This window comes from Salvelinus alpinus, chromosome 31 (assembly GCF_045679555.1).
Source record: "Salvelinus alpinus chromosome 31, SLU_Salpinus.1, whole genome shotgun sequence".
In the NCBI taxonomy this organism is placed as follows: Eukaryota; Metazoa; Chordata; class Actinopteri; order Salmoniformes; family Salmonidae; genus Salvelinus; species Salvelinus alpinus.
In genome coordinates, this window is record NC_092116.1 from 17,667,018 (window position 1) to 17,692,187 (window position 25,170).

Below are 25,170 nucleotides of genomic sequence, written 5' to 3' on the forward strand. Positions count from 1 at the left end.
CATCTGCCTTTGGCCTAAAGAGCAGGAACACGGACTTCACCAAAGAAATCGGTAATGCAGACATTGTCATCCTGCAAGAAACATGGTATAGCGGAGACGGACCCACTGGTTGCCCTCTAGGTTACAGAGAGCTGGTAGTCCCATCCACCAAACTACCAGGTGTGAAACAGGGAAGGGACTCAGGGGGAATGCTAATTTGGTATAGAGCAGACCTAACTCACTCCATTAAATTAATCAAAACAGGAACATTTTACATTTGGCTAGAAATTCAAAAGGAAATTATCTTAACAGAGAAAAATGTCCTCCTGTGTGCTACCTATATCCCCCCACTAGAATCCCCATACTTTAATAAAGACAGCTTCTCCATCCTGGAGGGGGAAATCAATCATTTCCAGGCCCAGGGACATGTATTAGTCTGTGGCGACCTAAATGCCAGAACTGGACAAGAACCTGACACCCTCAGCACACAGGGGGACAAACACCTGCCTGCAGGTGACAGCATTCCCTCCCCCATATGCCCCCCTAGGCACAACTATGACAACATAACCAACAAAAACGGGTCACAACTCCTGCAGCTCTGTCGCACGCTGGGTATGTACATAGTCAATGGTAGGCTTCGAGGGGACTCCTATGGTAGGTTCACCTATAGCTCATCTCTTGGCAGTAGCACTGTAGACTACTTTATCACTGACCTCAACCCAGAGTCTCTCAGAGCGTTCACAGTCAGCCCACTGACACCCCTATCAGACCACAGCAAAATCACAGTCTACTTGAACAGAGCAATACTCAATCATGAGGCATCAAAGCCAAAGGAACTGAGTAACATTAAGAAATGCTATAGATGGAAGGAATGCAGTTTGGAAACCTACCAAAAAACAATTAGGCAACAGCAAATTCAATCCCTTTTAGACAACTTCCTGGGTAAAATGTTCCACTGCAATAGTGAAGGTGTAAACTTGGCAGTAGAAAATCTTAACAGTATATTTGACCTCTCAGCTTCCCTATCAAATCTAAAAATCTCAAATAGAAAACCGAAGAAAATGAACAACAATGACAAATGGTTTGATAAAGAATGCAAAAATCTAAGAAATAAATTGAGGAACCTGTCCAACCAAAAACATAGAGACCCGGAAAACCTGAGTCTACGCCTTCACTATGGCGAATCACTAAAACAATACAGAAATACACTACGGAAAAAGAAGGAACAGCACGTCAGAAATCAGCTCAATGTAATTGAAGACTCCATAGACTCTAACCAATTCTGGGAAAATTGGAAAACACTAAACAAACAACAACACGAAGAATTATCTATCCAAAATGGAGATGTATGGGTAAACCACTTCTCCAATCTTTTTGGCTCTATAACAAAGAATAAAGAACAAAAACATATACATGATCAAATACAAATCCTAGAATCAACTATTAAAGACTACCAGAACCCATTGGATTCTCCAATTACCTTGAATGAGTTACAGGACAAAATAAAAACCCTCAAACCCAAAAAGGCCTGTGGTGTTGATGGTATCCTTAATGAAATGATCAAATATACAGACAACAAATTCCAATTGGCTATACTAAAACTCTTTAACATCGTCCTTAGCTCTGGCATCTTCCCCAATATTTGGAACCAAGGACTGATCACCCCAATCCACAAAAGTGGAGACAAATTTGACCCCAATAACTACCGTGGAATATGCGTCAACAGTAACCTTGGGAAAATACTCTGCATTATCATTAACAGCAGACTCGTACATTTCCTCAATGAAAACAATGTACTGAGCAAATGTCAAATTGGCTTTTTACCAAATTACCGTACAACAGACCATGTATTCACCCTACACACCCTAATTGACAACCAAACAAACCAAAACAAAGGCAAAGTCTTCTCATGCTTTGTTGATTTCAAAAAAGCCTTCGACTCAATTTGGCATGAGGGTCTGCTATACAAATTGATGGAAAGTGGTGTTGGGGGTAAAACATACGACATTATAAAATCCATGTACACAAACAACAAGTGTGCGGTTAAAATTGGCAAAAAACACACACATTTCTTCACACAGGGTCGTGGGGTGAGACAGGGATGCAGCTTAAGCCCCACCCTCTTCAACATATATATCAACGAATTGGCGCGGGCACTAGAACAGTCTGCAGCACCCGGTCTCACCCTACTAGAATCCGAAGTCAAATGTCTACTGTTTGCTGATGATCTGGTGCTTCTGTCACCAACCAAGGAGGGCCTACAGCAGCACCTAGATCTTCTGCACAGATTCTGTCAGACCTGGGCCCTGACAGTAAATCTCAGTAAGACCAAAATAATGGTGTTCCAAAAAAGGTCCAGTCACCAGGACCACAAATTCCATCTAGACACCGTTGCCCTAGAGCACACAAAAAACTATACATACCTCGGCCTAAACATCAGCACCACAGGTAACTTCCACAAAGCTGTGAACGATCTGAGAGACAAGGCAAGAAGGGCCTTCTATGCCATCAAAAGGAACATAAATTTCAACATACCAATTAGGATCTGGCTAAAAATACTTGAATCAGTCATAGAGCCCATTGCCCTTTATGGTTGTGAGGTCTGGGGTCCGCTCACCAACCAAGATTTCACAAAATGGGACAAACACCAAATTGAGACTCTGCATGCAGAATTCTGCAAAAATATCCTCCGTGTACAACGTAGAACACCAAATAATGCATGCAGAGCAGAATTAGGCCGATACCCACTAATTATCAAAATCCAGAAAAGAGCCGTTAAATTCTACAACCACCTAAAAGGAAGCGATTCCCAAACCTTCCATAACAAAGCCATCACCTACAGAGAGATGAACCTGGAGAAGAGTCCCCTAAGCAAGCTGGTCCTAGGGCTCTGTTCACAAACACAAACACACCCCACAGAGCCCCAGGACAACAGCACAATTAGACCCAACCAAATCATGAGAAAACAAAAAGATAATTACTTGACACATTGGAAAGAATTAACAAAAAAACAGAGCAAACTAGAATGCTATTTGGCCCTAAACAGAGAGTACACAGTGGCAGAATACCTGACCACTGTGACTGACCCAAACTTAAGGAAAGCTTTGACTATGTACAGACTCAGTGAGCATAGCCTTGCTATTGAGAAAGGCCGCCGTAGGCAGACATGGCTCTCAAGAGAAGACAGGCTATGTGCACACTGCCCACAAAATGAGGTGGAAACTGAGCTGCACTTCCTAACCTCCTGCCCAATGTATGACCATATTAGAGAGACATATTTCCCTCAGATTACACAGATCCACAAGGAATTCGAAAACAAATCCAATTTTGATAAACTCCCATATCTACTGGGTGAAATTCCACAGTGTGCCATCACAGCAGCAAGATTTGTGACCTGTTGCCACAAGAAAAGGGCAACCAGTGAAGAACAAACACCACTGTAAATACAACCCATATTTATGTTTATTTATTTTAACTTGTGTGCTTTAACCATTTGTACATTGTTACAACACTGCATATATATAATATGACATTTGTAATGTCTTTATTGTTTTGAAACTTCTGTATGTGTAATGTTTACTGTTCATTTTTATTGTTTATTTGACTTTTGTATATTACCTACCTCACTTGCTTTGGCAATGTTAACACATGTTTCCCATGCCAATAAAGCCCCTTGAATTGAATTGAATTGAATTGAGAGAGAGAGAGAGAGAGAGAGAGAGAGAGGTGCAGTCTGGGATCCCACACACCTGAGTTGTCGGAAAACTGGGGCACCTCCCAGGCAACGGCCGCCTGCGTGTCTGTGGCCTGGAAAGTGGGCGGTGACCTGCACCTGTCAATCACAGGGGGCTCCGTATCTAGAAAGGAACAACATCGTTGTTGTTAGGGAGACCACAAAGCTTGACCATGACAACCAACAATCTCCAGCTGAATGTTAACTAATTGGACTAATTGGAATGATTTAGTGTTGAGCACTATTGCTATCCTACATTAGGACTTATATCAGTATATTAGTATATAGGTAGTAGTATTCCTACAATCGGATAACAATCTAGTGTAACCCTATGGTAAAGTAGGGTATGTTATGTTCTTCATTTTAGTGGTATGTGTTAAACATGTGTGTCTAATGAAAGCCACTGCATTCCTTCATAATAGCATATGGAAATATTCGGGGCTACCACAGTGCTTTCCCCCTTGGTTTCTGAGAGTATTAAGTGTGTGACACTGGACACCCTTATTTTCCACACTTTGCACACTTGAGTTTGCCACCTGTGACTACTGTGTAGACTCGTTATGTAGCTTTTATCCAAAGGGACTACTGCATGTGGCAGCCGGGATCCAAACCCACCACTCTGGAGTTCTAAGCACCTCACTCCCACTAACCGAGTCATTGGAAATAGGAACTACCAGAAGTATTTCCTGATAACGTAACCTGACCAGGAGAAACTCTGGGCGCTACTTAAAAGATACAGTATGACTAGAGCCTGTAGGCTATAACTGGGGCCTGGAGTTTTTCACGGTCAGGTCATGAGGTCAGGAAAAACTTAGGGTCCTGATCGCAATCACACGTTTCACATTGGTATTGCTGTGATGTGCTGTGATGTTGCTTGTGATGTTGGTTGTGATATGGTTACAATAAGGTGGTGTTATGGTTACGATGTGGTGGTGATATGTGATTTGTGGATGTGATATGTGGTTGTGATATATGGTTGTGATACGTGGTTGTGATATATGGCTGTGATACGTGGTTGTGATATATGGCTGTGATATGTGGTTGTGATATGTGGTTGTGATATATGGCTGTGATACGTGGTTGTGATATATGGCTGTGATATGTGGTTGTGATATGTGGTTGTGATATGTGGTTGTGATACGTGGTTGTGATATATGGCTGTGATACGTGGTTGTGATATATGGCTGTGATATGTGGTTGTGATATGTGGTTGTGATATGTGGTTGTGATACGTGGTTGTGATATATGGTTGTGATATATGGTTGTGATCTGATGGTTGTGATATGTGGTTGTGATATATGGTTGTGATATGCGGTTGTGATATTTGGTTGCGATATGTGGTTGCGATACGTGGTTGTGATATATGGTTGTGATACGTGGTTGTGATATATGGCTGTGATACGTGGTTGTGATATATGGCTGTGATTTTTGGTTGTGATATGTGGTTGTGATACGTGGTTGTGATATGTGGTTGTGATATGTGGTTGTGATAATGGTTGTGATCTGATGGTTGTGATATGTGGTTGTGATATATGGTTGTGATCTGATGGTTGTGATATGTGGTTGTGATATATGGTTGTGATCTGATGGTTGTGATATGTGGTTGTGATCTGATGGTTGTGATATATGGTTGTGATATGTGGTTGTGATATGTGGTTGTGATATGTGGTTGTGATACGTGGTTGTGATATATGGTTGTGATTTTTGGTTGTGATATGTGGTTGTGATATGTGGTTGTGATATGTGGTTGTGATATGTGGTTGTGATCTGATGGTTGTGATATGTGGTTGTGATATATGGTTGTGATATGTGGTTGTGATACGTGGTTGTGATATATGGTTGCGATATGTGGTTGTGATACGTGGTTGTGATATATGGTTGTGATTTTTGGTTGTGATATGTGGTTGTGATATATGGCTGTGATATGTGGTTGTGATACGTGGTTGTGATATATGGTTGTGATTTTTGGTTGTGATATGTGGTTGTGATATATGGCTGTGATATATGGTTGTCATATGTGGTTGCGATATGTGGTTGTGATATATGGTTGTGATATACGGTTGTGATATGTGATTGTGATATATGGTTGTGATCTGATGGTTGTGATATGTGGTTGCGATATGTGGTTGTGATATATGGTTGTGATTTTTGGTTGTGATATATGGTTGTGATATGTGGTTGTGATACGTGGTTGTGATATATGGCTGTGATATATGGTTGTCATATGTGGTTGTGATATGTGGTTGTGATATAAGGTTGCGATATGTGGTTGTGATATATGGTTGTGATTTTTGGTTGTGATATATGGTTGTGATATGTGGTTGTGATACGTGGTTGTGATATATGGTTGTGATATACGGTTGTGATATGTGGTTGTGATACGTGGTTGTGATATGTGGTTGTGATATATGGTTGTGATATACGGTTGTGATATGTGGTTGTGATATGTGGTTGTGATATGTGGTTGTGATCTGATGGTTGTGATATGTGGTTGTGATATATGGTTGTGATCTGATGGTTGGTTGTGATATATGGTTGTGATATATATGGTTGTGATATGTGGTTGTGATATGTGGTTGTGATATATGGTTGTGATCTGATGGTTGGTTGTGATATATGGTTGTGATATATGGTTGTGATCTGATGGTTGGTTGTGATATATGGTTGTGATATATATGGTTGTGATCTGATGGTTGTGATATATGGTTGTGATATGTGGTTGTGATATGCGGTTGTGATATGTGGTTGTGATATATGGTTGTGATACGTGGTTGTGATATATGGTTGTGATTTTTGGTTGTGATATGTGGTTGTGATATATGGCTGTGATATATGGTTGTCATATGTGGTTGTGATATGTGGTTGTGATATATGGTTGCGATATGTGGTTGTGATATATGGTTGTGATTTTTGGTTGTGATATATGGTTGTGATATGTGGTTGTGATACGTGGTTGTGATACGTGGTTGTGATACGTGGTTGTGATATGTGGTTGTGATATGTGGTTGTGATATGTGGTTGTGATAATGGTTGTGATCTGATGGTTGTGATATGTGGTTGTGATATATGGTTGTGATCTGATGGTTGGTTGTGATATATGGTTGTGATATATATGGTTGTGATATGTGATTGTGATATGTGGTTGTGATATATGGTTGTGATCTGATGGTTGGTTGTGATATATGGTTGTGATATATATGGTTGTGATATGTGGTTGTGATATGTGGTTGTGATATATGGTTGTGATCTGATGGTTGGTTGTGATATATGGTTGTGATATATATGGTTGTGATATGTGGTTGTGATATGCGGTTGTGATATATGGTTGTGATATGTGTTTGTGATATATGGTTGTTGTCACGTTCTGACCATAGTTCTTGTGTGTTTTGCTTGTTTTAGTGTTGGTCAGGACGTGAGCTGGGTGGGCATTCTATGTTGTGTGTCTAGTGTGTCTGTTTCTATGTTTGCCCTAATATGGTTCTCAATCAGAGGCAGGTGTTTTGTGTTGTCTCTGATTGGGAATCATATATAGGTGGCTTGTTTTGTGTTGGGGTTTGTGGGTGGTTGTTTCCTGTCTTTGTGTTTTCTCTGCACCAGCTAGGGCTGTATCGGTTTGCCACATTTGTTATTTTGTATCATGTTCACTGTTTATCGTTTTATTAAACATGTTGAGCACTGGCTACACTGCGTGTTGGTCCGATCCCTGTTACACCCTCTCTTCTCGTGAAGAGAGGGAAGGCTGCCGTTACAGTTGTGATATATGGTTGTGATATATATGGTTGTGATATATGGTTGTGATATATATGGTTGTGACATGCAGTTGTGAGATATATGGTTGTGATATATATGGTTGTGATATGTGGTTGTGATATGTGGTTGGTTGTGATGTGCTTGCGACCTGACCTCACCTATGACAGTGACAGTGAAGGTGCAGTTAGCCTGGTTCCCAGCACGGTCTGTCGCTGTATAGATTATCTTCTCCTCTCCTATAGGGAACAGCTGGGGAGGGGTGTACACAGGCTTCACCTGAACCAGGACCTAGAGGGCAAAGGTCACAGACGACTGTTAGGAGTATTATTCATCATCTCTCATTGATTCCTTCACAGGATTAGTCATGTAAAGGATTATTCCTTCCTTGAGAGTTTTTCCCTTGTTCCTTGACACTACTGCTTGGTCTTGGTTGCTTGGGGGTTTAGGTTTGAGTTGATGTTCTGCACCTTGTTGCTCTTTGTGAAAAGCTCTTCACAGAGAATATATGAACCTCAGGAGAGGTGCACACTAACACCCTGGAGGGGAAAAGAGACAACTCTCGTCCACTCACCTCCTCCCCAGAGTTGTCAGTAGCAGTGGGCACCTTCCAGCTGATGTTGGCAGTGCCACGCCGCTCGTCCGTCTCTGCCACCACGTCTCTGGGGCACTGGATCCACGGACGCTCTGAATCTGGATGGAGAGAGTAAGAAAATAAACAACAGATAAACGACAGTCCTAAGAATCAGAGTGGATGGATAAAGAGGTGGCCAAAAAATCCCCCAAAAACCTAACAAGCAAGATGTCGGGGTCAATCTGGTTTCAATTCCACTCAGTTAAATTGGACACGATGGGACTTACTCATAGGAGTGCCATTCCTCAACTGACAGGAATTTAGACGGAATTAACTCCAACTCTGCTAAGAACAATAAACGGTAAAGAAGGACATGAACTGACGCAACAAGCCCAGGAGGAGACTTGGGCTTCGTCCCAAATGGCATCCTATTCTCATTACTTTTGACCAGGGCCCATCGTGCTCTGGTCAAAAGTAGTGCACTACATAGGGAGTAGGGTGCCATTTGGGACGCACACTTCTATCACACGTCGTCATGACACTGAGGGAGGGACTGTGATGTCACACCTAACCTCTGACCCCTCTCACACAACATGTCAGAGCCCCCTCTGTTCTTAATTACAGAGTTAAAACACTCTGCCACATTGACATCATCACCTCTTAGCCAATTATGTGTCTGTCTCTATTATTGACATCACCTCATTGCCGATTACAGCTGTCGCTGTCTTTCTATACATCAATAACCTTAACATTACCCTCTAGGATAGTGGTTCTGAACTGGTGGGACCCAAATTTGGATTTATTTATTTTATATTTTTTTGCGGGGGATTAAAAAAATACTCCAGTCTAAATTTAAACAACTAATACCAGGTAGAAAGTGTGTCGAAATTATAATGAAGTTACATTTTTTTCAATTATTTATTCTTAAAAAAAGATTTTTTTATCACAGTATTTTCAATATTTGTGGTCTCAAACAAAAGAACTTGCCAACATTCTTCACCAAGTATATGAGAAATGTGGAATTATTGACAATGAAATGATGTGAATGTTGTTCCATTGTTTAATATAATTGCTACATTTACTGTCAATATAGCATTCAAAATAGTTTTCCAGATTGCGTTTCGGCACAAAGAATCACAATGTAAATATTGGGTCGTGACTGAGACAACCTGGTCCATTTGGGTCCGTAGCCAAAACCAGTTGAGAACCAGCGCTCTAGGGTATATGAGACTCCCTCTAAGCTTTGCTAAGCCAGGTAGGTCAATGTCAACAGAGAAGACTGCTTTATTGGGTTTTGTGTGAAAGTTCACAGCTGGAAAAGACCCATTTAGTGAGGTATCCCTCTTAAACACACAGCCTTCTGATCAGATCTGACAAGGTTTTCCCTTTATTGGACTGGAAATATTTCCCTGTTAGTGTAATAGACTGGAACCAGGTCAGGTCAGCTCTCTCTCTCTCTCTCTCTCTCTCTCTCTCTCTCTCTCTCTCTCTCTCTCTCTCGCCTCTATAACTCCACCCCGGCCTCTATAACTCCACCCCGGCCTTATAACTCCACCCCGGCCTCTATAACTCCCCCCTGGCCTCTATAACTCCATCCTGGCCTCTATAACTCCACCCTGGCCTCTATAACTCCCCCCTGGCCTCTATAACTCTCCCCTGGCCTCTATAACTCCACCCTGGCCTCTATAACTCCCCCCTGGCCTCTATAACTCCACCCTGGCCTCTATAACTCCACCCGGGCCTCTATAACTCCACCCTAGCCTCTATAACTCCACCCCGGCCTCTATAACTCCACCCTGGCCTCTATAACTCCACCCTGGCCTCCTTAACTCCTAAGGATAACTGACCCTCTAACCCTCGTTCTTTTCATCTCAACGGCATCCCCATCCCTCTCTTCACTCGTTTTATCTTTACGACATCTTTTCCTCCAAACAGAACTCATTCTACAGCCACCTGTTTCACCTGTAAAGCATCTGGAGAAGCTGTATGCAATTACAGTGTTGTTCCCCCAGTCCTCAAACACAGCGATTGGTTCTGCTCTGCTCTGGTATGGTTTGTGTTAGGGACAGCTCTCAGCAGAAGGTTAGCACCATTCACATGGAAAGAAATGCACAGAAATAGCAAAAGGGGTGCATGGAAAACTGTCTCATGCACATACACACATACACATACGCACACACTCACAGAGTATGTTAGGAGTTGTTACCTGTGCAGGTGGTTTTGTGGATGTTAGTGCTCCAGTCCCCAGAGGAGAGACAGCGTGCGTCCACGTCTCCTTGGAGACTGTAACCGTGGTGACAGGCGAGGCGGCACATGGTGCCAGGCTTCACTTCCCTCTTTCCACAGGCAGGGGGCGACCGCAGGACGTTCCTCAGAGTCACCATGGGGGGACAACGCACCTCTGAGGAGAGAGAGAGAGAGAGAGAGAGAGAGAGAGAGAGAGAGAGAGAGAGACAGTCACAACAAATTGAGTTGACTGAACTGGGGGAGGAAGAGAGGAGAAAAAGCTTGGAGCACATAAACATGCTTCCTGCGTTTTCACCCTACTGAGATCAAATCTCTCTGGCCTTGAACAAGGCTTGCTCAGTCGCAATAAACCTATTTTCAGGAGCAGTAGATCCGTTTTAGGAGAAAAGGAACAAGAATGTTTCCGGAAATGACTCTAAGACCACAAAACTATTACAGACAAGTTGTTTAATGAATTTCTGGACATAAAGTATGTGGCTTTGACCCAGAACCTGGTCTATTGGCTGTTAGATGGAGTTAGAGTCGTAGGAAGAGCAATAGCAAGAAGCTATGAGGCAAGAGGAGGGGATGAGGACTATAAAATCAACAGTGGACATTTCATCAGACTAAAATAAAATAGCCCATCCCTCTTTAGTGAATCAGTGATCACATTACACATCTACACCAACAAACACTAAACACTGTAGCAGCCAGACCTGGGTTCAAATATTATTTCAAATACTTGTCAAATACTCGAGCTTGGCTTGCTTGAGCGTGCTTGTTGCAATTGAACCAATAGAAAAGTCACAAAAGTCCCAACCCCTCCCACCTAGCGCTCCAGGCCGGTTAAAGCAAACATTTAAAGTGTTTAAAAGATTTCAAATGATATTTGAACCCATGGTGCAGTAGCAGCAACCAGAGTACTGAAGTACCACTGTGAAAGGAGCAGTAATGATGACAGTCTGTAGCGAAGCGTTCAGACCTTCACACAAACAAACTTTAACTCAATCACAACTCTCTCATCCTCCTACTCCGGGGGAGATTGTAGTCGATAAACACAAATTAAATTAGTGCCTTTGGTTAGGCAGTACACGTCTGTAGCTTTTAAATAGCTAGAGAGAGACAGAGAAAGAGAGAGAGACAGTGACTCATTAGAGGCCAACGCCGAGTGGCCGGAGGTTTGTGGGCAAAACACAACCGTTCTGCCCTGTTTTTGTGTGTTTGTGTGCCTGACCTGTGGTGGTGCCTCTGTGTGGTGTGTGTGTGTGTGTGTGTGTGTGTGTGTGTGTGTGTGTGTGTGTGTGTGTGTGTGTGTGTGTGTGTGTGTGTGTGTGTGTGTGTGTGTGTGTGTGTGTGTGTGTGTGTGTGTGTGTGTGTGTGTGTGTGTGTGTGTGTGTGTGTGTGTGTGTGAGAGATATATATTTGTCTAGAAAGCGTTTCATCCGAAGCCAAACAGAGACATTCAACCTACAAAGCTGTCATCAAGGCAAAGGGTGGCTACTTTGAAGAATCAAAAATCAAAAATCTAATATACTTTTGCTTACTACATGATTCCATTTGTGTTATTTTATAGTTTTCATGTCTTCACTATTATTCTACAATGTAGAAAATAGCAAAAATAAAGAAAATCCGTTGAATGAGTAGGTGTGTCTAAACGTCTGACTGGTGCTGTAAGTATTCAGACCCTTTACTCAGTACTTTGTTGAAGCACCTTTGGCAGTGATTACAGCCTTGAGTCTTCTTGGCTAGGACGCTACAAGCTTGGTACACCTATATTTGGGGAGTTTCTCCCATTCTTCTCTGCAGATCCTCTCAAGCTCTGTCAGGTTGGATAGGGAGCATCGCTGCACAGCTATTTCAGGTCTGGTGCCAGGTTCCCTCCAGACGTGATGCTTAGATTTCAGAACAAATAGTTAAAGCTTGGTTTCATCAGACCAGAAAATCTTGTTTCTCGTGATCTGAGAGTCCTTTTAGGTGCCTTTTGGCAAACACTTAGAGGGCTGTAATGTGCCTTATAATGAGGAGTGCTTTCCATCTGGCCACCCATAAAGGACTGATTGGTGGAGTGCTGCAGAGATGGTTGTTCTTCTGGAAGGTTCTCCCATCTCCACAGAGGAACTCTGGAGTCCTGTCAGAGTGACCATCAGGTTCTTGGTCACCTGACCAAGGCCCTTCTTTCATTTAAGAATCATGGAGGCCACTGTGTTCTTGGGGACCTTCAATGTTGCAGAAATTTTTTGGTAACCTTTCCCCAGATCTGTGCCTTGACAAAATCGTGTCTCAGAGCTCTACGGACAATTCCTTCAACCTTATGGTTTGGTTTTTACACTGACATGCACTGTCAACTCTGGGACCTTATATAGACAGGTGTGTGCCTTTCCAATCATGTCCAATCAATTGAATTTACCACAGGTGGACTCCAATCGAGTTGTAGAAACATCTCAGGGATGATCAATGGAAACAGGATGCACCTGAGCTCAATTTTCGAGTCTCATAGCAAATGGTCTGAATAATTATTTAAATAAGGTATTTCTGTTTTAAATTTTTTATACATTTGCAAACATTTCTAAAAACCTGTTTTCACTTTGTCATTATGGGGTATTGTGTGTAGATTGATGAGGGAAACATTTTATTTAATCCATTTTAGAATAAGGCTGTAACGTAAAAAATGTGGAAAAAGTCAAGGGGTCTGTATACTTTCCGAATGCACTGTAACTAGGAATAGAGTGACAAAGTAACAGGATAGATAATAAACAGTAACAGCAACGTATGTGATGAGTCAAAAAAGTTAGTATAAAAAGGGTCAATGCAGATAGTCTGCGTAGCTATTTGGTTAACTATTGAACAATTGATCAGTCTTGTGGCTTGGGGGTAGAAGCTGTTCAGGGTCCTGTTGGTTCCAGACTTGCTGCATCAGTACCGCTTGCTGTGCGATAGCAGAGAGAACAGTCTATGACTTGGGTGGCTGGAGTCTTTGACAATTTTTAGGGCCTTCCTCTGACACTGCCTGGTATCAGTCCTGGATGGCAGGGAGCTCAGCCCCAGTGATGTACTGGGTTGTACACACTACTCTCTGTAGTGCCTTGCGGTCAGATGCCAAGCAGTTGGCATACCAAGCTGTGATGCAGCCAGTCAAGATGCTCTCAATGGTGCAGCTGTAGAACTTTTTAAGGAGCAGAGTAGAGTGAGGTTTTAGTGGGGAGAGTGTGATAAGGGGTAGAGTGGGGGTAGAGTGGGGTTTAAGTGGGGAGAGTGGAGTTAGAGTGAGGTTTTAGTGGGGAGGGTGGGGGTAGAGTGGGGTTTTAGTGGGGAGAGTGGGGGTAGAGTGGGGTTTTAGTGGGGAGAGTGGGGTAGAGTGGGGTTTTAATGGAAAGAGCAGGGTAGAGTGAGGTTTTAGTGGGGAGAGCGTGGTAAGGGGCATGGTGGGGGTAGAGCGGGGTTTTAGTAAGAAGAGTGGAGATAGAGTGAGGTTTTAGTGGGGAGGGTGGGGGTAGAGTGGGGTTTTAGTGGGGAGGGTGGGGGTAGAGTGGGGTTTTAGTGGGGAGAGTGGGGGTAGAGTGGGGTTTTAGTGGGGAGAGTGGGGGTAGAGTGGGGTTTTAGTGGGAAGAGCAGGGTAGAGTGCGGTTTTAGTGGGGAGAGCAGGGTAGAGTGCGGTTTTAGTGGGGAGGGTGGGGGTAGAGTGGGGTTTTAGTGGGAAGAGCAGGGTAGAGTGCGGTTTTAGTGGGGAGAGTGGGGTAGAGTGGGGTTTTAGTGGGGAGAGCAGGGTAGAGTGCGGTTTTAGTGGGAAGAGCAGGGTAGAGTGCGGTTTCAGTGGGGAGAGTGGGGTAGAGTGGGGTTTTAGTGGGGAGAGCGTGGTAAGGGGCATGGTGGGGGTAGAGCGGGGTTTTAGTGGGAAGAGTGGGGGTAGAGTAGGATTTTAGTGGGGAGAGCAGGGTAGAGTGAGGTTTTAGTGGGGAGAGTGGGGTTTTAGTGGGGAGAGTGGGGGTAGAGTGGGGTTTTAGTGGGGAGAGTGGGGGTAGAGTGTGTTTTTAGTAGAGGGAGCAGGGTAGAGGGAGGTTTTAGTGGGGAGAGTGGGGTGAGTGGGGTTTTAGTGGGAAGTTTGGGGTTTTAGTGGGGAGAGTGGGGTTAGAGTAGGGTTTTAGTGGGGAGAGTGGGGGTAGAGTGGGTTTTTAGTAGAGGGAGCAGGGTAGAGGGAGGTTTTAGTGGGGAGAGTGGGGTAGAGTGGGGTTTTAGTGGGAAGTTTGGGCTTTTAGTGGGGAGAGCGGGGTTAGAGTAGGGTTTTAGTGGGAAGAGTGGGGGTAGAGTGGGTTTTTAGTGCGGAGAGTGGGGGTAGAGTGGGGTTTCAAGTGGTAAGAGCAGGGTAGAGTGGGGTTTAAGTGGGGAGAGTGGGGTTTTAGTGGCGAGAGCAGGGTAGAGTGAGGTTTTAGTGGGGAGAGTGGGGTAGAGTGGGGTTTTAGTGGGGAGAGTGGGGTTAGAGTAGGGTTTTAGTGGGGAGAGTGGGGGTAGAGTGCGGTTTTAGTGGGAAGAGCAGGGTAGAGTGAGGTTTTAGTGGCGAGAGCATGGTAAGTGGCAGAGTGGGGGTAGAGTGGGGTTTCAGTGGGGAGAGTGGGGGTAGAGTGGGGGTTTTAGGGGTGAGAGTGGGGTATTAGATGGTTGAATTGCAGGAACCCGGCTACTAAAACCGCTCCCTTTCCCCGGGATAACTAACTGCGAGAAAACTGTAAAGTATAATAAATTATTTATGTGAACAGCATGGCGTGAAATGGAACTGTTAAATTATATGCAATGTCTAAATCTGGCTTCTCTACGGCCTCTGCATGATGAATCAACGCTCAGGGTGGGACAGACATCTCAGTATGGAGCACACTTCACAATGCACTTCACAAACCTATCATCTCATCACGGGAACTTTTCTCTTGTGACAGGTAGGTCTGCATTTGCTGCAGCATAGTCTATGCTACAGTAATATAAAGACCGAATGCACGTCTCATTTACCCATCTCCATCTGGCTTGTTTTTTCATTGTAAAGATTATTGTGTTCTTAATTGCAGCTGCAGAGTTTTAAGACAGACTATCACTCAAATATCTTTGCTTTAAATCATTACGCGCGCGAGCCCTCTCTCGCAGTCTTTCTCTCTCTCTCTCTCTCTCCATAACCTCCATTCAAATTGCATCCAAAATAGATAACCCTGTTCTAGATAACCCTGTTCTAGATAACCCAGTTCTAGATAACCCTGTTCTAGATGCTATGTTTTAGTGGGGTGCAGTGGGGTTTTAGAGGGAGAGTGGGGTAATTGGTTCCTGCAGGCTTACCCACACACCGTGGTTGGATCCCGCTCCACAGTGAGTCGGCCTGACAGCTGAGCCTGGCGTCTCCCTCCAGCCTGTAGCCCTCTGTACAGCGCACCTCACACTCCGCCCTGTAGGAGGTGCCACCCTCGCTGCAGTTCATGTGTCCATGCTGGGGCCGGGACAGGGCGGGACAGGAGCGCACTGTTGTTCAAACCGAGAAACACAGAGGAAGACCTAGATACTGGTCGGTCTAACCGCATTGACAAAAATACAGTATGAAAAGAGGGAGAGGGAGAGAGAGAGAGAGAGGGAGGGAGGGGTAGAGATTTTAAAAAAGAGAGAGGAACCAAGTAGAAGAGAATGAAGGAGATACAAAAATGAAATGGAGGAATGAAAAAATAAGAATGATTCATCTGTCTTAAACATTAGCTAAATATTTTCTGAGATCTATCATTTGCTCTCCTGCAAAATCCCTTAATAAAAACCTTGATCCTGCAGGGCTGGTCCGTGTCAGCCTGAGGTCTAGAAGAGTGTGTTTAGTGTGTTGGTTTTCAGCACCACTGAGAGACAGGCTTTTAGGAGACCCCCTCCCTGATGCCTTAACTGGCTGGGAGGTCCCGCACTGGAACTCATGCAGACACAGGGAGGCAGACAGACAGAGAGACAGACATACAGACGTCCAGGCACATGCACGCACAGGAAGGCACACAGGCAGTGAGCCAAGAACACACACACACACACAGACACATGATCTCAACCTACAGGGAATACGTTGACACACCAGCCAGACAGTCTCCATAATAACTCCACACACCATGCCCAAACTTAACAAGCCCTCTTACTGACTATATACAACGTGTATGTGTGTGTGTGTGTGTGTGTGTGTGTGTGTGTGTGTGTGTGTGTGTGTGTGTGTGTGTGTGTGTGTGTGTGTGTGTGTGTGTGTGTGTGTGTGTGTGTGTGTGTGTGTGTGTGTGTGTGTGTGTGTGTGTGTGTGTGTGTGTTTTGTGTACAGTATGTGCGTGTGTTTTGTGTACGTGCGTGTGTGTTTTTTGTATGTGCGTGTGTGTTTTGTGTACAGAATGTGCGTGTGTGTTTTGTGTACAGTATGTACGTGTGTGTGTCTCCCTGATAGGCCGATGTAACTCACAAATGTTTAGGAATGTGTTGAAGCATCATAAGGGTTAAGGTTAGGGTTAGAGGGACCATTAAAGGGGTTAAGGTTAGGGTTAGAGGGACCATTAGAGAGGTTAAGGTTAGGGTTAGAGAGACCGTTAGAGAGGTTACGGTTAGGGTTAGAGGGACCATTAGAGGGGTTAAGGTTAGAGGGACCATTAGAGAGGTTAAGGTTAGGGTCAGAGGGACCATTAGAGGGGTTAAGGTTAGGGTTAGAGGGACCATTATAGAGGTTAAGGTTAGGGTTAGAGGGACCATTATAGAGGTTAAGGTTAGAGGGACCATTATAGAGGTTAAGGTTAGGGTTAGAGGGACCATTATAGAGGTTAGGGTTAGAGGGACCATTAGAGGGGTTAAAGTTAGGGTTAGAGGGACCATTATAGAGGTTAAGGTTAGAGGGACCATTAGAGGGGTTAAGGTTAGGGTTAGAGGGACCATTATAGAGGTTAAGGTTAGAGGGACCATTAGAGGGGTTACGGTTAGAGGGACCATTAGAGGGGTTAAGGTTAAGGTTAGAGGGACCATTATAGAGGTTAAGGTTAGAGGGACCATTATAGAGGTTAAGGTTAGGGTTAGAGGGACCATTTGAGAGGTTAAGGTTAGGGTTAGAGGGACCATTAGAGAGGTTAAGGTTAGGGTTAGAGGGACCATTAGAGGGGTTAAGGTTAGGGTTAGAGGGACCATTATAGAGGTTAAGGTTAGAGGGACCATTAGAGGGGTTACGGTTAGAGGGACCATTAGAGGGGTTAAGGTTAAGGTTAGAGGGACCATTATAGAGGTTAAGGTTAGAGGGACCATTATAGAGGTTAAGGTTAGGGTTAGAGGGACCATTTGAGAGGTTAAGGTTAGGGTTAGAGGGACCATTATAGAGGTTAAGGTTAGAGGGACCATTAGAGGGGTTAAGGTTAGGGTTAGAGGGACCATTAGAGGGGTTAAGGTTAAGGTTAGAGGGACCATTAGAAGGTTTAAGGTTAGGGTTAGAGGGACCATTATAGAGGTTAAGGTTAGAGGGACCATTTGAGAGGTTAAGGTTAGAGGGACCATTAGAGGGGTTACGGTTAGGGTTAGAGGGACCATTATAGAGGTTAAGGTTAGAGGGACCATTATAGAGGTTAAGGTTAGGGTTAGAGGGACCATTATAGAGGTTAGGGTTAGAGGGACCATTAGAGGGGTTAAAGTTAGGGTTAGAGGGACCATTATAGAGGTTAAGGTTAGAGGGACCATTAGAGGGGTTAAGGTTAGGGTTAGAGGGACCATTAGAGAGGTTAATGTTAGAGGGACCATTAAAGAGGTTAAGGTTAGGGTTAGAGGGACCATTAGAGAGGTTAAGGTTAGGGTTAGAGAGACCGTTAGAGAGGTTAAGGTTAGGGTTAGAGGGACCATTATAGAGGTTAAGGTTAGAGGGACCATTATAGAGGTTAAGGTTAGGGTTAGAGGGACCATTAGAGGGGTTAAGGTTAGGGTTAGAGGGACCATTATAGAGGTTAAGGTTAGAGGGACCATTATAGAGGTTAAGGTTAGGGTTAGAGGGACCATTAGAGGGGTTAAGGTTAGAGGGACCATTAGAGAGGTTAAGGTTAGGGTTAGAGGGACCATTAGAGGGGTTAAGGTTAGGGTTAGAGGGACCATTATAGAGGTTAAGGTTAGAGGGACCATTAGAGGGGTTACGGTTAGAGGGACCATTAGAGGGGTTAAGGTTAAGGTTAGAGGGACCATTATAGAGGTTAAGGTTAGAGGGACCATTATAGAGGTTAAGGTTAGGGTTAGAGGGACCATTTGAGAGGTTAAGGTTAGGGTTAGAGGGACCATTAGAGAGGTTAAGGTTAGGGTTAGAGGGACCATTAGAGGGGTTAAGGTTAGGGTTAGAGGGACCATTATAGAGGTTAAGGTTAGAGGGACCATTAGAGGGGTTACGGTTAGAGGGACCATTAGAGGGGTTAAGGTTAAGGTTAGAGGGACCATTATAGAGGTTAAGGTTAGAGGGACCATTATAGAGGTTAAGGTTAGGGTTAGAGGGACCATTTGAGAGGTTAAGGTTAGGGTTAGAGGGACCATTATAGAGGTTAAGGTTAGAGGGACCATTAGAGGGGTTAAGGTTAGGGTTAGAGGGACCATTAGAGGGGTTAAGGTTAAGGTTAGAGGGACCATTAGAAGGTTTAAGGTTAGGGTTAGAGGGACCATTATAGAGGTTAAGGTTAGAGGGACCATTTGAGAGGTTAAGGTTAGAGGGACCATTAGAGGGGTTACGGTTAGGGTTAGAGGGACCATTATAGAGGTTAAGGTTAGAGGGACCATTATAGAGGTTAAGGTTAGGGTTAGAGGGACCATTATAGAGGTTAGGGTTAGAGGGACCATTAGAGGGGTTAAAGTTAGGGTTAGAGGGACCATTATAGAGGTTAAGGTTAGAGGGACCATTAGAGGGGTTAAGGTTAGGGTTAGAGGGACCATTAGAGAGGTTAATGTTAGAGGGACCATTAAAGAGGTTAAGGTTAGGGTTAGAGGGACCATTAGAGAGGTTAAGGTTAGGGTTAGAGAGACCGTTAGAGAGGTTAAGGTTAGGGTTAGAGGGACCATTATAGAGGTTAAGGTTAGAGGGACCATTATAGAGGTTAAGGTTAGGGTTAGAGGGACCATTAGAGGGGTTAAGGTTAGGGTTAGAGGGACCATTATAGAGGTTAAGGTTAGAGGGACCATTATAGAGGTTAAGGTTAGGGTTAGAGGGACCATTAGAGGGGTTAAGGTTAGAGGGACCATTAGAGAGGTTAAGGTTAGGGTTAGAGGGACCATTAGAGGGGTTAAGGTTAGGGTTAGAGGGACCATTATAGAGGTTAAGGTTAGAGGGACCATTAGAGGGGTTACGGTTAGAGGGACCATTAGAGGGGTTAAGGTTAAGGTTAGAGGGACCATTATAGAGGTTAAGGTTAGAGGGACCATTATAGAGGTTAAGGTTAGGGTTAGAGGGACCATTTGAGAGGTTAAGGTTAGGGTTAGAGGGACCATTAGAGAGGTTAAGGTTAGGGTTAGAGGGACCATTAGAGGGGTTAAGGTTAGGGTTAGAGGGACCATTATAGAGGTTAAGGTTAGAGGGACCATTAGAGGGGTTACGGTTAGAGGGACCATTAGAGGGGTTAAGGTTAAGGTTAGAGGGACCATTATAGAGGTTAAGGTTAGAGGGACCATTATAGAGGTTAAGGTTAGGGTTAGAGGGACCATTTGAGAGGTTAAGGTTAGGGTTAGAGGGACCATTATAGAGGTTAAGGTTAGAGGGACCATTAGAGGGGTTAAGGTTAGGGTTAGAGGGACCATTAGAGGGGTTAAGGTTAAGGTTAGAGGGACCATTAGAAGGTTTAAGGTTAGGGTTAGAGGGACCATTATAGAGGTTAAGGTTAGAGGGACCATTTGAGAGGTTAAGGTTAGAGGGACCATTAGAGGGGTTACGGTTAGAGGGACCATTAGAGGGGTTAAGGTTAGGGTTAGAGGGACCATTAGAGGGGTTAAGGTTAGAGGGACCATTAGAGGGTTTAAGGTTAGGGTTAGAGGGACCATTATAGAGGTTAAGGTTAGAGGGACCATTTGAGAGGTTAAGGTTAGGGTTAGAGGGACCATTAGAGGGGTTAAGGTTAGAGAGACCATTAGAGGGTTTAAGGTTAGGGTTAGAGGGACCATTAGAGGGGTTAAGGTTAGAGGGACCATTAGAGGGTTTAAGGTTAGGGTTAGAGGGACCATTAGAGGGGTTACGGTTAAAGGGACCATTAGAGGGTTTAAGGTTAGGGTTAGAGGGACCATTAGAGAGGTTAAGGTTAGGGTTAGAGGGACCATTATAGAGGTTAAGGTTAGAGGGACCATTAGAGGGGTTAAGGTTAGGGTTAGAGGGACCATTTGAGAGGTTAAGGTTAGGGTTAGAGGGACCATTATAGAGGTTAAGGTTAGAGGGACCATTAGAGGGGTTAAGGTTAGGGTTAGAGGGACCATTATAGAGGTTAAGGTTAGAGGGACCATTATAGAGGTTAAGGTTAGGGTTAGAGGGACCATTATAGAGGTTAAGGTTAGAGGGACCATTAGAGGGGTTAAGGTTAGAGGGACCATTATAGAGGTTAGGGTTAGAGGGACCATTAGAGAGGTTAAGGTTAGAGGGACCATTAAAGAGGTTAAGGTTAGGGTTAGAGGGACCATTAGAGAGGTTAAGGTTAGAGGGACCATTAAAGAGGTTAAGGTTAGGGTTAGAGGGACCATTAGAGGGGTTAAGGTTAGAGGGACCATTAAAGAGGTTAAGGTTAGGGTTAGAGGGACCATTAGAGAGGTTAAGGTTAGGGTTAGAGGGACCATTAAAGAGGTTAAGGTTAGAGGGACCATTAAAGAGGTTAAGGTTAGGGTTAGAGGGACCATTAGATGGGTTAAGGTTAGAGGGACCATTAAAGAGGTTAAGGTTAGGGTTAGAGGGACCATTAGAGAGGTTAAGGTTAGGGTTAGAGGGACCATTAGAGAGGTTAAGGTTAGGGTTAGAGGGACCATTAGAGGGGTTAAGGTTAGGGTTAGAGGGACCATTATAGAGGTTAAGGTTAGGGTTAGAGGGACCATTAGAGAGGTTAAGGTTAGGGTTAGAGGGACCATTAGAGGGGTTAAGGTTAGGGTTAGATGGACCATTATAGAGGTTAAGGTTAGAGGGACCATTAGAGGGGTTAAGGTTAGAGGGACCATTAAAGAGGTTAAGGTTAAGGTTAGAGGGACCATTAAAGGGGTTAAGGTTAGGGTTAGAGGGACCATTAGAGGGGTTAAGGTTAGGGTTAGAGGGACCATTATAGAGGTTAATGTTAGAGGGACCATTAGAGGGATTAAGGTTAGGGTTAGATGGACCATTATAGAGGTTAAGGTTAGGGTTAGAGGGACCATTAGAGAGGTTAAGGTTAGGGTTAGAGGGACCATTAGAGGGGTTAAGGTTAGGGTTAGAGGGACCATTAGAGAGGTTAAGGTTAGAGAGACCATTAGAGGGGTTAAGGTTAGGGTTAGAGGGACCATTATAGAGGTTAAGTTAGGGTTAGAGGGACCATTAGAGAGGTTAAGGTTAGGGTTAGAGGGACCATTATAGAGGTTAAGGTTAGAGGGACCATTTGAGAGGTTAAGGTTAGAGAGACCATTAGAGGGGTTAAGGTTAGGGTTAGAGGGACCATTATAGAGGATCAGGTTAGAGGGACCATTAAAGAGGTTCATGTTAGAAGGACCATTAGAGAGGTTAAGGTTAGGGTTAGAGAGACCATTAGAGAGGTTAAGGTTAGGGTTAGAGGGACCATTAGAGAGGTTAAGGTTAGGGTTAGAGGGACCATTAGAGAGGTTAAGGTTAGGGTTAGAGGGACCATTAGAGAGGTTAAGGTTAATGTTAGAAGGACCATTAGAGGGGTTACGGTATGTGCATACTTCAATACTGTGTGTGTGTGTGTGTGTGTGTGTGTGTGTGTGTGTGTGTGTGTGTGTGTGTGTGTGTGTGTGTGTGTGTGTGTGTGTGTGTGTGTGTGTGTGTGTGTGTGTGTGTGTGTGTGTTCTACCACCCTCTCACCTCTGCAGCTGGGCGGAGAGCCTGACCACGTCCCGTCTGGCTGGCACAGTCTGATGCCGCTGCCCTGCAGGTCGTAGCCAGGCTGGCATCGTACCCCACAGGCAGCGTTGAACTGGTTATTACACGCGTTCTGGATGAAGAAACCATTCTCTGGAGGAGACAGCTCAGGGCAGTACACCACTGGGGATGGGGAGAGAGATGGATGGAAGGAGAGAGAGATGGATGGAAGGAGAGAGACGGGGAGAGAGATGGATGAAGGAGAGAGAGACGGGGAGAGAGATGGATGGAAGGAGAGAGACGGGGAGAGAGATGGATGGAAGGAGAGAGAGACAGGGAGAGAGATGGATGGAAGGAGAGAGAGACGGGGAGCGAGATGGATGGAAGGAGAGAGAGACAGGGAGAGAGATGGATGGAAGGAGAGAGAGATGGGGAGAGAGATGGATGGAAGGAGAGAGAGACAGGGAGAGAGATGGATGAAGGTGAGAGAGACAGGGAGAGAGATGGATGGAAGGAGAGAGAGATGGGGAGAGATGGATGAAGGATAGAGAGACGGGGAGAGAGATGGATGGAAGGAGAGAGAGACGGGGAGCGAGATGGATGGAAGGAGAGAGAGACAGGTAGAGAGATGGATGGAAGGAGAGAGAGACGGGGAGAGAGATGGATGGAAGGAGAGAGAGACAGGGAGAGAGATGGATGAAGGAGAGAGAGACGGGGAGAGAGATGGATGGAAGGAGAGAGAGACGGGGAGAGAGATGGATGAAGGATAGAGAGACGGGGAGAGAGATGGATGGAAGGAGAGAGAGACGGGGAGCGAGATGGATGGAAGGAGAGAGAGACAGGGAGCGAGATGGATGGAAGGAGAGAGAGACAGGGAGAGAGATGGATGGAAGGAGAAAGAGACGGGGAGAGAGATGGATGAAGGAGAGAGACAGGGAGAGAGATGGATGAAGGAGAGAGAGACGAGGAGAGAGATGGATGGAAGGAGAGAGAGACAGGGAGAGAGATGGATGAAGGAGAGAGAGACGAGGAGAGAGATGGATGAAGGAGAGAGAGATGGGGAGAGAGATGGATGGAAGGAGAGAGAGACGGGGAGAGAGATGGATGAAGGAGAGAGAGATGGGGAGAGAGATGGATGGAAGGAGAGATAGACAGGGAGCGAGATGGATGGAAGGAGAGAGAGACAGGGAGAGAGATGGATGGAAGGAGAGAGAGACGGGGAGCGAGATGGATGGAAGGAGAGAGAGACAGGGAGAGAGATGGATGGAAGGAGAGAGAGACGGGGAGAGAGATGGATGGAAGGAGAGAGAGACAGGGAGAGAGATGGATGGAAGGAGAGAGAGACGGGGAGAGAGATGGATGGAAGGAGAGAGAGACAGGGAGAGAGATGGATGAAGGATAGAGAGACGGGGAGAGAGATGGATGGAAGGAGAGAGAGACGGGGAGCGAGATGGATGGAAGGAGAGAGAGACGGGGAGCGAGATGGATGGAAGGAGAGAGAGACAGGGAGAGAGATGGATGGAAGGAGAGAGAGACGGGGAGAGAGATGGATGAAGGAGAGAGAGACAGGGAGAGAGATGGATGGAAGGAGAGAGAGACGGGGAGAGAGATGGATGAAGGAGAGAGACAGGGAGAGAGATGGATGAAGGAGAGAGAGACGAGGAGAGAGATGGATGGAAGGAGAGAGAGACAGGGAGAGAGATGGATGAAGGAGAGAGAGACGAGGAGAGAGATGGATGAAGGAGAGAGAGATGGGGAGAGAGATGGATGGAAGGAGAGAGAGACGGGGAGAGAGATGGATGAAGGAGAGAGAGATGGGAAGAGAGATGGATGGAAGGAGAGAGAGACAGGGAGCGAGATGGATGAAGGAGAGAGAGATGGGGAGAGAGATGGATGGAAGGAGAGAGAGACGGGGAGAGAGATGGATGAAGCAGAGAGAGACAGGGAGAGAGATGGATGGAAGGAGAGAGAGACGGGGAGAGAGATGGATGAAGGAGAGAGACAGGGAGAGAGATGGATGAAGGAGAGAGAGACGGGGAGAGAGATGGATGGAAGGAGAGAGAGACGGGGAGAGAGATGGATGAAGGAGAGAGAGACGGGGAGAGAGATGGATGGAAGGAGAGAGAGACAGGGAGAGAGATGGATGAAGGAGAGAGAGACGAGGAGAGAGATGGATGAAGGAGAGAGAGATGGGGAGAGAGATGGATGGAAGGAGAGAGAGACGGGGAGAGAGATGGATGAAGGAGAGAGAGATGGGGAGAGAGATGGATGGAAGGAGAGAGAGACAGGGAGCGAGATGGATGAAGGAGAGAGAGATGGGGAGAGAGATGGATGGAAGGAGAGAGAGACGGGGAGAGAGATGGATGAAGGAGAGAGAGACAGGGAGAGAGATGGATGGAAGGAGAGAGAGACGGGGAGAGAGATGGATGAAGGAGAGAGACAGGGAGAGAGATGGATGAAGGAGAGAGAGACGGGGAGAGAGATGGATGGAAGGAGAGAGAGACGGGGAGAGAGATGGATGAAGGAGAGAGAGATGGGGAGAGAGATGGATGGAAGGAGAGAGACGGGGAGAGAGATGGATGAAGGAGAGAGAGACGAGGAGAGAGATGGATGGAAGGAGAGAGAGACGGGGAGAGAGATGGATGGAAGGAGAGAGAGAGGGAGGGAGAGATGGATGAAGGAGAGAGAGACGAGGAGAGAGATGGATGGAAGGAGAGAGAGACAGGGAGAGAGATGGAAGGAGAGAGAGAAGGATGGGGAGAGAGATGGATGGAGAGAGAGAGAGAGAGATGGGGAGAGAGATGTATGGAAGGAGAGAGAGAGAGGGAGGGAGAGGAGAAACATGAAAAACATGAAAAAATCGATTTCCTCTATTTGATGCAAAAGCCCAAATGC

At 45.2% G+C, this 25,170-nt stretch overlaps 1 protein-coding gene across 2 annotated transcripts in view; it reads right to left on the reverse strand.

Annotated features, from left to right (window-relative positions):
* LOC139561737 (sushi, von Willebrand factor type A, EGF and pentraxin domain-containing protein 1-like) overlaps window positions 1-25,170 on the reverse strand; it is a 207,787-nt gene that overhangs the window by 101,999 nt on the left and 80,618 nt on the right. For both annotated transcript variants that reach the window (XM_071379004.1, XM_071379003.1), the window contains exons 5-10: window positions 22,279-22,458; window positions 15,573-15,752; window positions 10,240-10,434; window positions 8,034-8,152; window positions 7,621-7,750; window positions 3,729-3,836 (exon numbers count right to left, since the gene is read on the reverse strand). In XM_071379004.1, coding sequence (XP_071235105.1) covers window positions 3,729-3,836; window positions 7,621-7,750; window positions 8,034-8,152; window positions 10,240-10,434; window positions 15,573-15,752; window positions 22,279-22,458 — 912 coding nt within the window. The remainder of the gene's footprint in view (window positions 1-3,728; window positions 3,837-7,620; window positions 7,751-8,033; window positions 8,153-10,239; window positions 10,435-15,572; window positions 15,753-22,278; window positions 22,459-25,170) is intronic.